This window comes from Acanthaster planci, linkage group LG03 (genome assembly GCF_054643075.1).
Source record: "Acanthaster planci isolate LZ-2023a linkage group LG03, COTS_SCS, whole genome shotgun sequence".
Classification (NCBI taxonomy): Eukaryota; Metazoa; Echinodermata; class Asteroidea; order Valvatida; family Acanthasteridae; genus Acanthaster; species Acanthaster planci.
Genome location: NC_141779.1, coordinates 17,195,282 through 17,208,422, shown reverse-complemented (window position 1 = coordinate 17,208,422; position 13,141 = coordinate 17,195,282). Strand labels below are relative to the sequence as shown.

Genomic DNA, 13,141 nt, shown 5'->3' with positions numbered 1-13,141 from the left:
AAAATTACTGGAAATAAAGCACTATAATACATACATTGACATTAAAATTTGTATTTCACACAAGTTTTTTTGATAAAATGCTCTATTTTGTCAAAGATTTATTTCACACGCCGTTACACTTCAACTCACGCCATAATTGCAGTTTCGGTAATTGAATGTCTGCTTACAGATAATTTTGCCCTAACAGTCCTCAATCCTTCACTTGTTGGAGGACTGAGGAATATTAGGGATTTGAAATTCCAGTCCACTCCTCCGAGTTTGGTCGCCCTCCCAAACAACAAATACTGGGTGCGCCACTGGGTTGCAATTCCCGTTTCTCTTTAGAAAAGGTGCATTCACCTGCAAACACTGGAAGAGTAACATGTTTCCGAATTGGAAAAGGTTTCCTAATTCGCACATTTCTCGGACTGATCATAGCTGGGAAAAAACCACTGACTGAATTTAAAACCTGATTATTAACAGCCAGGCATATCATTTTATTTTCAAGCTTTGGAAACTTACGCTTCGTGGAATCGACAGTGGAATTCCAGCAATTAACCTTTTTGGGGAAAAAGCAACTACCGTCCACTACGGCCCGTGTGACCAGTCGCCGTAAGTTTGTGCATGTCTGCAGTTTGTGTATAGTACATGGTCCATTAGTCAGTGTCTTACTTTCAGGTTAAAAGCCAGAGTAAAAGTTAGGAATTGTGGTTCCACTTTGTCAGAGGACATAATGTTCCTCTTGCTGCAATCATGGAGGATGGACCACTGACATCAAAGCAAGGGACCTGAAACGCTTATCAAGTATGTAAAAGTAATGGACTTACTAAATCTCCCGCCGGGCCGGCCACTACCGCGTCCTCGTGTGTGCTAGATTCATTATCTCTATTGCATGTATAGAAGAAATCAGTAAATACCGCCCTCAATCGCCAAAAATTCGCCATTAGACTGGCGCTCGTGATCGACGCTTCATTTGTGTATGTGTACATGTAGGCCTACATGTACAATGTACATGTACTCGTACATATGTACATGTATGTGACAGGCCTTTCTCTGCTAGTTACTGCAATAGAGGTCAGTTATTGCCGTCATGTCGGACTTATCTTGTTCTCCTTTCCCTCGGCAACTTAAACTTTAAAGGGCTGAATTTTAACTGAAAACCTGTTTTTCGATAGCACGTAAGTTTGATTTTATTGAAGGTGACTGTGCAGTTCCGAACATCGCGATCTACCTGATTTAGAAAATGTAATATTAGGCCTAGCCCCACTAGACTGGCACGGACTCTCACTCCAGGTCCATCCCTAGCCACACATCCGTGTACGCAATTTCGTGTCGGCGTATTGAACATTTCAGCGCATCCACTTATCATCGTGGGCGCAATTTCTTTTGCACACGAACATGATTGTTGACCTTTCCACTTTCTATTATAAAAACAAGTTATTGAATGATTTCACTCACGTTCTGGTATTTTCCAGTCTTTTTTGCCTTCACGTCACCCATTCAATCTCACCATGCTCACAGTCGCCATATTTAAAATAAGGTCGTTGAACATTACGTTACTTGACCCCTCATTGTCTCGACAGCTGTTCCATGTCAAGACATATCTAATACACTGGACTGAGCGACAAGATACTACATGTGCCAATGGGCTCTTCCAAAACTTTGGCAGCAGTTTAGATTCTTTAGTACAGGTTGTAATGCATGTAGGCCCACCTGTAATGTCTACCTGTCATGCCTGGCATTGGCCTCTGCCCAACTTGTCTGATTGTCATGCTTTAGCCCTGATATTAACCTTCAACAACCGTTACAATCATATCGTGTGCGTCGGAGGTTGGAACTGGTTCTTGGATGATTGACCAACCTAGTGAGGCTAGACACTGCTAGAATTGCACAAAATGACCAATGAAACTTCATTTTATTCATTGATAGACCCGACATATAAAAAGTTGTAGGCCTTACTTCAAGTACTTGACTGTGGTTTGGTGTTGACACAAATCCTTGATAATCATAATCAGCTGTAAGTGTAACATTAGTGTAGAGCATTTTCAAACATGAAGGAAATACTTCATTGCTACGATATGATTGAGATCTAGCTCTACTGAGTGGGATATTAGTATTCTTCTTTTTTGACTGGATCCATTCCAACATAAAGAGGAATACTAACGCTCCACTCAGTGGAACTAATTGAGACCATGACCTTGCTATTCTTAGACCCCACTGCTATCCACAGTAGTACCAAGGAGAATCTGAGGTACTAGTAGGGCCTAGTACTAGAAAATCTCATATTGTTATAACTTTCTGCCAGATAACACTAACATAAACAGCTTCTTTTTGCTGACACTAACCAAAGTAAAATATTAACCCTAACTACCAAGCATATTGTTTGGCTTACACTACACAGTACTACAAAATACTAAGTAATACATGTAGTCTGAGCCTGAAGGACCTAGCGCTACAGATTATTACTTCTGGCTAGGTTACTTCCATTGTTACTTGTACAGAGAACAATAAAGCCATGCATTCATAGTGCCACAGCACTGTATGGTACATTATCTTATCTATTGTATCTTATGGCTTCACAGAACAATAAAGTCATATCCTGTTACAAGCGACAGCGCTCAGTAATATATTTTACTACAAGTAGTAATTTGTAGTATTATGTAGGGTTAGGGTTAAATGTCACTGAATAGAGAATCAATGAGACTTCCCATTACCATGAGCTAACCGGCCAAGTTTAGCCTTTTCACTGCCTTTATTCCATACGGTGGTTGTCATCGCTGTCTTCCTTTGAAAGAGTTCTACATCTTACCACAACTCATCTTCTATAATATGGTTTAAAAACAACCAAAAAGTGTAAATCTCTTGGAGAAGCACTACCTTAGGCATGTTAGGAGTGAAGAAAAATGTGTTTGAAAGTACTTTGTCTGCCATGGCCCACAGACTTTGTGCATGAAGCCTACCTAAGTTGGTAGCCTAATGTGGAACTTTCCTCTGATGTCTTTTTCACTTTGATCCACACTTTATGTCAAATATCAGATCCCCACCCTTTTTTCCCTAGAATGTAAGTATAAAATCTATATCTCACTGTCAAAATTCAGACAGGACTAGTTCTGTAACGTAACACCAGCTTTTTTGGTGAGGTCGGCAACATAGAAGTTAGTTTGTGCTTGCCAATAGAATCAAAACTACATGTACATGTTTCACTGCAGGTATTTGAAAGCATGGACTTTTATAACACAATAAGTGATCAGGTTTGGGGTGATAGTTGGTTGTGATAAAACGATTGACTCCCTGCTGCAACCAGTACTTCAAATATGCCTTATTTTGATACTGAATGTGTATCAGATATTCCTGAAGGCTGCTTTATAACAAGGACAGCTCTGTAAATCTTTGCAAGATGAAGATAGCGGTGGAGGGATGTTGCCATGGGGAACTGGAGAAAATTTATGCCACAATTCAGCATCTTGAAGAAAAAGAAGGTAAATGATTGATAAATTGATAAACGAGTAAATGAAAGGTGGGCCTGCGTCAGTTTGGCCATTTCCGTGTTTCGATTTCTGTGTTTTTTTTGTGTCTACATTTCTACATGTATCTGAAATACCTCTGCTGGAAAAAGGAATTTAAAAAATTCCATTCAGCACAGATTGCATTCATTGTATCTCTTAGGTCAGTAGCATCAAGCTGTGGTTATTGGATAAGTCTGGGTGTTACTTCTAGTGGAAACGTACATGTAGTATTTATGTTTCAATGCTCACTTTTGTGGTCGGTTTAAAAAAGATATGTACCCTGAAAGTGGCATGGCTGAGACTTCTTGTGTTTTTCATTCCAGGTATTAAAGTTGACCTCTTGCTCTGCTGCGGTGACTTTCAGGCAGTCCGTAATGAAAGTGACATGGAATGCATGGCTGTACCCAAGAAATACCGCACCATGAACTCATTTTACAAGTGAGTCTGTACTGCAGAAAAGGGTGTGGAGTCAAGGGTCCGGGGCATCAAACAGAAAATCAGGTTTTCCATATGATTTTGAAACCCAGGAGAAAGGGAAATCAGTTCAAGCAGCCAGCAAAGGCACAGATTTGAATGTATTTGTTCTGATGTGTCGTTGTGAATGCATGACTTTATAAGAAGAAGAGTTATTAAAAATGTTCTCCTAACTTGAATTTTGCAGTCTGTTCACATCAATTTGTTTGTGTTGAATTTTGATGCTCCTTTTTCCTGGAAAATATTTTAAATCGGTGAACCAGCTGAAAATTGAGGAACTGAGAAGAGCGACCAAAAGAAGGGATGTGTTTGCAAAAAATTCACGGCTGAATCTGTGATGACAGGCACTGTCTTGAAAGATGCGTCCTTGAAGGACGTCTAATGATGAATGATTTCATCAAGTGTGGCATTTAAGAAACTGTTTTCACAGATCTGGTTCTTTACACCAAAGTTGTAACGTCTTACATTTGAATTGTTATGCTTTAGAAGAACGGGATCTGGTGAAACCAAGCAACTGCATTTAAACCGTTGACCACGTAAAATACCCTAAGATATTTGGTCTTCCAAAGGTGAGAAGGTTAGTATCTCACCTGTGTCCATGTTCTGTGTCTACCTGATAGCTAAATTATTGAAATGCTTTCCTGTAAAGGTATTACTCCGGGGAGAAGAAAGCTCCCATTCTGACACTGTTTATTGGTGGTAACCATGAGGCATCCAACTACCTTGGTGAGCTGGCCTATGGAGGATGGGTGGCACCTAATATCTACTACATGGGTAAGTGGATCGCTTGGAGTTACATGTAGTATGGAGCTAAAGGGACCCATTCAGAAGTGTTCATGTGAAATACATTTCCCTAAGAATTTTCAACAAGATAATCTTTTGTTAAAGGTAATCTTCTTTGAGGATTTTGTTTCTTCTAAATCCGGTAATCTTGCAGGAGCAAACTTAACCAGTGGTGAAGAAAGGTCTTGGTTGGGGGGGCAAAAAAAATCCCTCACCCCCCTCCCCGGATCAGGAACTGTCACACCATTCTGAAATTTTGGTGCTTAAAAAAAAGGTAACATGTCGTGGGAGGCAATTCTAATCCTGACAGAATGCAACACAAAGAACTTGGATTGAGCAGAATCCCTCAACTCAATGTGGTGGCCAGGGTCAAGAGTATTGTGAAATATGTAACTGTGAAATCCTTTCGTCCCGCTGTCTGTGTCTTCCTCCTGACAGGTTATGCCAGTGTGGTCAATTATGGCGGCATCAGGATAGGCGGTATCTCCGGCATCTTCAAGCAGCGTGACTTCAGGAAAGGGCACTTTGAGATCCCTCCCTACTCACAAGACACTGTCCGGAGTGCCTACCACACCAGGGGATTGGAAGTATTCCGACTCAAGCAGGTGATAAAAGGGGCAAAGAACGGTCAGGCCCGAGGCAGGAGGTGGGGTATGGGTGAACGGGACATGCACCCAACTTGTGGACCCCTGTTTATCAAAAAGCATACCTGACCATTGGATCTAAGCCCTCTCATGCCGTCATGATACTTGTACATCCAGTAAATTCTGGCAACATAAGTAATAACTCAATCCAGCGAATGCAGTAGGCATCAACCAGCAGTTTTTCTTGAATTTAAAACAGGAAAGGGGAGCAAAACAGCAATATTTGAAAAAAGATTGTTTCAACATGAAAGTTATACATTTTCTTACTTGAAAGTAATGTATTTGAAATTTTTTAAGGCATGTTGGCATTTAGCTTCAATCGAGTTAGGTCTGTATTACCATTCTCTGTTTTTGTTACATTATCCATAAACATGTAGATCGCAAACATTCCTCCAGGAAAAGTTATTATTCTTTAAGAACATATAGAGTAGTCATGAATGTAGTTACACATTGGCAAAGATCATCTGAAAACAGCGTCTATTTCCAAAAAGTATCATTAACCAACAATTTGAATCTTGTTTTGTCACAGACAATATGACGTGACAGTCCACCTGCTATTGCATTTAATTGCTTTTATATTTTGGCAATAATGTCACCCCAAATGCACGTACAATTGGCAGCAGAAATAGGATAGTCTAGATACAACTCTTTCCCTGTCTGGCACTGCCTGTTTGTCACTCCCTAATGCACAATGCCTCCATCTCGACCATTCTTATTCCAAGATCGCACAACCCATTGACATCATGATGTCACATGATTGGCCACGAGGAATTTATCACCACGGTAACACAGAACAGCTCCTCAAGAAAAAGTCACGTTTTAGAGATGAAGTGCATAGCAACACACTGGGTGAGGAGAAGCCACTGATCTGTTACGAGTTGTAGTCCTATCAGGTTTATGTTAAAGTTGAATTGGCCGAGGTCATTGGATGCCCTTCTTAGGGCAACCCTAGGAAGATTTTACCTCTCAATTTCCTTTCGTTTCCCAGGGTTCCTGTTTTTTTGAACCTGTTGTGTTCATGTTCTCACAGAAGAAGAGCCCCATAATATGCATGACAGTCACATTACCTAAACGTGTTTGATCTTGCCTACAAGTACAGGGCATTTATAACTTTTGACAATTAAAAATGGTTAGAAGTGTGATACTTCTGTCCAACAGGACTCTTGACTGAAATGTTTCCTTGTTTATAATGTTTGTGGGGGAAAAATTAACGGGTGTCTAACAAAAAGTAATTTTGTTAAATCAGAGAGTATACAAAAACATTCTCGATTCTCACAGGAAGTTTTTATGATGGTAATTTGAGTATTCTGTCTATCAACAGGTTCCCCGTGCCATGAGGAGTTATTACATCATCTGAAGCCTGCATACTGGTTCGCTGCCCATCTACACGTCAAATTTGCTGCTGTTGTGTCACATGGGGTGGGTACAATACATTTGGCTTTTTTCTTGAGACAACGATACATGGAGTGTACACTTCACAAAGGGTTGCGATTATGCACTTGACTAAAAGGCAAGTCCCAGCATTTTAGTGGAGTACTTTTCCAGTACCAAGGTTTTCTGCCAAATATTTAACTGGTTAGGAGAGAACAAAGCTGAAGGACATAGGCATTTGATAGTACATCACAAAGGTAAGATTACAAAGTAACATGAGGACTTAACCCCTTCGCGCCGGGACGTGGCAAGACACACCGTAAAAATTGAGATCCTCAGCCCGCTTTTCAGCTATTATTCTCGGCCCACACTCGAGTGAACACTGTGAAAGAAGGCAGACCCTGGCTCTTGTGTATATGGTAATTGGCCTTTGTGTGTAGCCTAGAAATGAAAAGACCGAATTTGCATCATAATCACCAGCTTCACAATAGTCCCCACTTTGAAAGATGCAACAGGAATGTGAAGGGTGAGTAGAGCCGCATGCCACCGAACAATCAGCCTGTTCGCCGTGTAATTCAAAGTGTGCAGAGCACGCAGGGCCACAAACCGAGAATTTGCAGTTTCGCAGGTGGCCTTCGTGGCCAAGCGAGGCTGGGATTCTTGGAGTCGGCTTTCGGAAAGAAATTCCCGTCATCAAGGGGTTAAGACTATCATCGTTTAATAAAAAACTAAGTTTTTAGGACAAAAGTACTCAAAAAAGAACTCGGTCAAGTACTTTCCGAGTACTTTTCTCCTGAAAACCTAAATTTTACAAGACTGGGAGTGTCTGCAGTCTTACATTTAGTTTGTCATCTTACCTTTGGGCTTGTGCCTTCAAATGCCTATATACTACAGCTTTTTCCTAGTCCAATATTTTGCTGAGAACCTTGGTACATGTTCTTGGAAAGTACTCGAGTACAACGCTGGCAAGTCCGTAATGTCACCAACACTGTGTCCACTGCGTAAGGAGTCATCTCAAATCTCGTCCGGGAAAAGTTGAGGATAAACTGCGGAAGAGTGTTGCGGTGGAATGTTGAAGGCTTCTGAAAACTTCCCCACAATCTCCCCGAAATAAAGCTATCAGTATTTGTATACACATTCTCCTGCCCCCCTAGAGGTTTTTGGCCAGGCAGCCCACTCAAGCACACTTGTGGTTTTGATGACAGAAGAGCCACAGGCAAAGGACTGCACTCCTTACACAGAGCTTTTTGAACTTCTGTAACTGTATCATTTAGAATAAATATCATCAGCCCTTTCATAAAATATAAAGCTTCTTCAGGTTTTTCTCTCCTGCTGGAAAGCTATATGATCTTACTTCAGGCTAAAACAACTTTTATTTGTATTTAGTTTGGCAATGTTACTGCACAAGACATAAACAAGAAGAGATCATGTACAGGCCTTGTATTTCACTTAGTTTTGAATTCAGAAGTGAATGGAGATGGAGGTGCATGTATAACAAGGGGTAGAGGTAACACAACCTGTACATTTACGAGCAAATGAAGCAAAATAAGCACAGGGACTGACAAAGTTTGTAATTTTTTTCCAAACAACCATCTGATTCAGTCTTCAACACTGAACACATGACCAGAGAAAGTCACAGTGTGTTGAGTGACCCAAGGTCAGTCTATGAAAACCACCAACCACTTAAAATAAGCCCACTGGTAATGTAAACAGTCCTTCAGAGTAAGTGACCTACTGATGCAAAATTCCTCCACAACTTCCCCTCAATAAATGCACTGCTACTTGCCCGGATGTTGTGGGAAAGTACTCACTCTCCCCACAATTTTACCGCAACTTGTCCCAGAGGAGATGTGAGATGACTCCTAACAGATAATTATCCTTGAAGATGTTGGTGGATTCAAGTGTTTTTCATTCTACCATTGGGCCTCTGGATGAAGCATTTCCAGAAGTGTTTTTACCATTATACTAATTTTTGTGACCAACCCTGGAATGAAGTTTGAGCTGTCATACTTTTGCTAGAGATTTGACCAACTGGAAATCCTCAGAATCCACTTCAAGGTCAGTAGCGTAACTATGGGGGGGGGGCACATGCCCCACAACAGAGGCCTGTGCCCTCCCTTGGTGCCCCCCTCCCATTTGAAATTTTGAGATGGACATTTACGTCCATTTATGTAGGTAGGCGTTCAGCCAGGCACCTAGTTCAATTATTTTCAGTGCCCCCTGAAAACAAATTGTGCACCCCCAGGTGCCCCCGCAGCTGTAGCACCCCAGTTACGCCACTAGTCAAGGTTTATGTAGCATTCAGATAGATACTGAGTACCATGTGCAACCAATGCACTGGGCTTATTGTCCGAGCATTTATTCAAAGAATGTGCCATTTGTTTTGATACCGCATTGTGCCAGAAATTTCAGGTTCTGGATAATTCTAAGTCAGCATACAAGTACGAAGGGAATAAGGAAACCTTAATGTGCAGAAGTGATGTAGGTAGCAGTGTTGTTGGGGATATTATTTCCTTGATGATTGAAATGATTGCTGCGTCAGGGACTGTCGCAAAACGTGCAACATTCTATGCAGGGCACAGCCCATGGTACTTCAGAGTACATTCTGTACCAATGAGACAGCCCGAGAACACCGCTAACATGGTCCCACATATGACTGTTTGCTACAGTGTGCATGCACACAGCTATTTGGGAACAACTTGTTAGGAACAATGTTCCCACAGGAACATGCCAGGTTTCAGTAAGGAAAGGATCAGGGTTGTTTCCAAGTTTAAGGATGCTCTCCTCAGCGCCAAGGGTTTTTTTCAGACTGCAGCACAATACCCCCCTCCACTGTTTCAAAGAAAAAGGGGGAAATGGAATCCCCCTTATTTGTTAAAGCAAAGCTTACTTGTAGTGCGCATCCTAGCAGTAAACTCCAGTGACCAGGCAGCATTAGCTGACAAGAAGTTGGTCTTGATCATGTCTTGGCTTTCTCTTTCTAAATAAGAGAGAGAATGAAAAAGAAATTGTCTAATTCATACAAGAATTCGCTTAAACTGTGCATCTTTCACCCTGTGCATGAGAATTTTATAGCCCTCTAAATTTCACATCTACATCACAACCAGTCCTTTCTCTGGCGTTTTTCCCGTGAATCCACTTAATGATTCTTCTGTGTGTGTGAGAGAATCACTAGTAGCCTGCTTTGTAAGTTGGTAATTTGATTTTCATGTACAATTTTTCTCCACCTTTCTAGTCTGCAAGTGGAGAGGACAAGACAACCAAGTTTCTGGCACTTGACAAGTGCCTGCCCAGAAGGAATTTCCTTCAGGTGGGTTACGCTCAAACTTTCAAATCAAAGCTAAAAGAAAAGAAAACTTTGAACATAAAACTGCCTTGAGTTGGTTTCGAAGCTGTGACCTTCAGAGTGCTGAACCATTTGGGGACCACCAACGTTGGGCTTGACAGCTCTGTCGACAGAACTTGTGGTTCATCATTTCAAAGTCACAGGTTTAAACTCCGTTTCAATGGAGGTGTCTTTGTTCATGTTTAAGTATGGTTTTATATCTAAATCTGCACCTTGCACTGATTAACAATACTACTCAAAAAAGCAAGGACCACTTTTTCTTCACTTGCAATTTTTTCCAAGCGATGAGTGGTGTCTAGTTCTTTCATTTTTTGTTCCTCTAGATGGTGTTCTCATTGGAATAAAAAAATTAAAAAACGTTTTAAAACATCAAATGCACATTTTCAGCAGTAAAATATCTATATGAAAAAGTATACACGAAATAAAAAGTGGTCCTTAACATTTTCTGAGTAGTGGATTTCCTTTTTCTAACCATACATAAATTTAGGTTTTGGACATACCCCACAAGACTGATGCACCTTGGGAGTTGACCTATGACACGGAATGGCTGGCCATATTGCAATCAACCAAGTTGCTCCTTACAACTAATGACAGGGTTGTGTACATGCCGTCTAAGCAGTATAATAGCAAGTAAGTCTGATTTTCTTGGTTAGGTACATATTTTTGTCAGCCATACCGTTGAGCAGCGACTTTTTGCACTTTGTCGCAGAGCCAAGGGCACCTTGTGTTGTTGAGGGAGGAAAAAAGTATTCCACATCAAAACGGTTTTCATGTCCGTTTTGCATATTTTTTTCCGGCCTATGAGTCTAGAATATGAAAGTTGTAACTTCCTGTGAAAGAAGTAAATTAAAACCATTAAAGTGCAGTCTTTGGTAACTGAGCTTGCCCGCTGGACATGAGATTAAGAGGTAGCAGCGATGTGTTGAAGGGCATATGTGCCCCCCCCCATTTCACTAATGGTGAAATACTTTAAAGGCTGGTTTTGTCCTGGTACAAGGTGGGACTACATTGTTTCTCTTGAGCAACTGTCGGCCATCCGGGAAATATTCCAAGACAACTTGAAGGTCCCACTCAGCTTCACCCAGACTGTGAGAGTGCACGACCCAGCCAACCCTGTGAAGAACCCGACCCAACCCAAGGCTGCCGTGAATCCACAGACGGCGCTCTTTTGCTCTAAGCTGTCCATCACTGACCCATTTGCAGCCATCATGGAGAGCACTGGCCAGAGCATCCCGGCCACTCCATCTCCACTCAGGACTACCAGCCAGAGGGACGTAACCGTCAACACAGATGAAGACAGTGCCATCTACGATTCCTTCACTGTTCCCTGCGATACCTCCATCGAGGAAGGCAGTGAAGAGGATGCTGCAAACTCCTCCAGTAACCCTGCCGAGATCAGTTTAGACGATAACGAAGATGAAGAGGAGGAGGTTGTCAGGACAGGCTTAAGAGATCGCTCCGTAGATCGCCCCCTCTTGATCGACTTACCTACACCTTTGGGACGTCTTGGAACAAGCCTGGATGAAAAAATGAGCCATGAAATCTCCCTGGATGTCAGCAATGTGAGCAGCACACCCCTCAAAGATTCGATCATCAGAGATGCCACTGCGGAGACACCGGTATTAACGACAGGAAAGATGAAGCGAAGGAATCTGGACATCTATTCCTCGCAAGAGGAGGACTCGGCAACGGATGAAACACGAACTGCTTGCTTGTCATCAGCAGGAGAATCAAGCAGCACAGAATCGGGGTCATCAGGAGGTAAGAAGCTTAAGAGAAGGAACCAGTCAATGTACACATCAAATGAGGACTCGGGGTAAACCTGATTGGTGTCAGTGCTATCTCCAACTCATGTACTTGTGTAGATGTACATGATGTTTACATTTGTTTAAGTCCTCGTTCCTGTGTTCACCTCAAATTGACATACTATTTGTGTCTAGACGGACAGAATACATTCCAAATTGGGGGGTAAATCCATTTTCATTGTCTGCCCAAAAAAACACTTGGTAAAGACCCAGCCCGAGTACATTTTTTTCATACAAAACATACATCTTGATAATACTTTGTTTCATCAATATAACAATTGCAGGTGTAGAAGAACTGGGGATTAAAATATTTACTGGGAGTGTAAAGCCCATCAATGCAGGTGCACATACCTCGTGTAAGATTCAGATGAATTGTGTTGAAAAAAAATCAAATTTAAATAGTTTGGTCTGAAGAAATGTATAAATGTGCAGACCTGCAGATTTTAACCTGTGTGTTGAGGTAAAGAAGCAAGTCGACTGCTTTTGAATATTTTTAAATGTGTTATGGAAAGTCACTTTTTAGTCAGAAGAGGGAACTGAGACAGAAGTTTACTTTCACTTGGAAGACCGTCCAAAATCTGCAAGATGTCAAGATACTGTGTTCTTTTTTCTGTGTTTCTTACTGCTTTACATTCAGTTTTACCGTAATAAACACACTTGTTATGGAAGTGTTTTTTTAATTTCCAGTCGAAAGTACTTTTAATCCATCTTTGTTCAGCAAATATTAAATTTCTGAAGCGTTGATCAGACTTTCATTTGTGTACTTTATAGACTGAGATGTTACTTTGACTCAATCGTTTTCATTGGAGATAAAAGAATTGTAACCTTGATTAACCTGCGTGTACAGAGTGAAGTTACTCATGGTTCTCGTTATGGTTGGGTTTCAATTTATAAACATGAGTTGAAATGAATTCAAGTATTGCTAGAGTAAAGTGTGTCGCCCACGGACGTATTTTTAAAAATCTGGACTCGCAATGCCCTCAATCTGCTTATCATTGAATTCACTAGCGGCCATATGTATTTTATCGAGCCGTATACAAAGCTTGCCCAGCAATGCCCGTCTTTGTTTTCCCTGGCGTCAGTAGGTACAATTGCAAGCGAGCCAACCCGCCATTTGTATTCGGCTTGGTAAAAATGGCCGCTGGTTGGCTTCCATTTCATACGAAGGCGTCGCAAGTCCGGGTTTTTTTTAAAAATACTTCCGTGGTGTCGCCCTCTAGATAAGCATACCGG

The 13,141-nt window shown here is 41.4% G+C and overlaps 1 protein-coding gene across 3 annotated transcripts; it reads left to right on the top strand.

The window, feature by feature from the left end:
- Positions 1-965: 965 nt before the first annotated feature.
- On the top strand, positions 966-12,742 carry dbr1 (debranching RNA lariats 1). Of its 3 annotated transcripts, none has more exons than XM_087135047.1 (10): positions 966-1,053; positions 3,325-3,458; positions 3,809-3,923; positions 4,609-4,733; positions 5,181-5,347; positions 6,109-6,235; positions 6,708-6,805; positions 9,993-10,067; positions 10,591-10,733; positions 11,101-12,742. In XM_087135047.1, exons 2-10 carry the CDS (start codon positions 3,377-3,379, stop codon positions 11,921-11,923), a joined length of 1,755 nt encoding a protein of 584 aa, XP_086991173.1. In that variant the 5' UTR covers positions 966-1,053; positions 3,325-3,376; the 3' UTR covers positions 11,924-12,742. The 3 variants fall into 3 exon arrangements, with proteins under 3 accessions (XP_086991173.1, XP_022110088.2, XP_022110094.2); XM_022254396.2 differs by having other exon boundaries at positions 1,007-1,157; XM_022254402.2 differs by having other exon boundaries at positions 1,024-1,153.
- Positions 12,743-13,141: the final 399 nt, after the last annotated feature.

Excerpts from the sequence above, each read along its gene's own strand:
- dbr1 (XM_087135047.1), top strand. The coding sequence starts at position 3,377 with ATGAAGATAGCGGTGGAGGGATGTTGCCATGGGGAACTGGAGAAAATT. Across the intron at positions 4,734-5,180 it reads ACCTAATATCTACTACATGG|GTTATGCCAGTGTGGTCAAT; the intron begins GTAAGTGGATCG and ends TCCTCCTGACAG. Across the intron at positions 10,734-11,100 it reads TCTAAGCAGTATAATAGCAA|GTGGGACTACATTGTTTCTC; the intron begins GTAAGTCTGATT and ends TCCTGGTACAAG.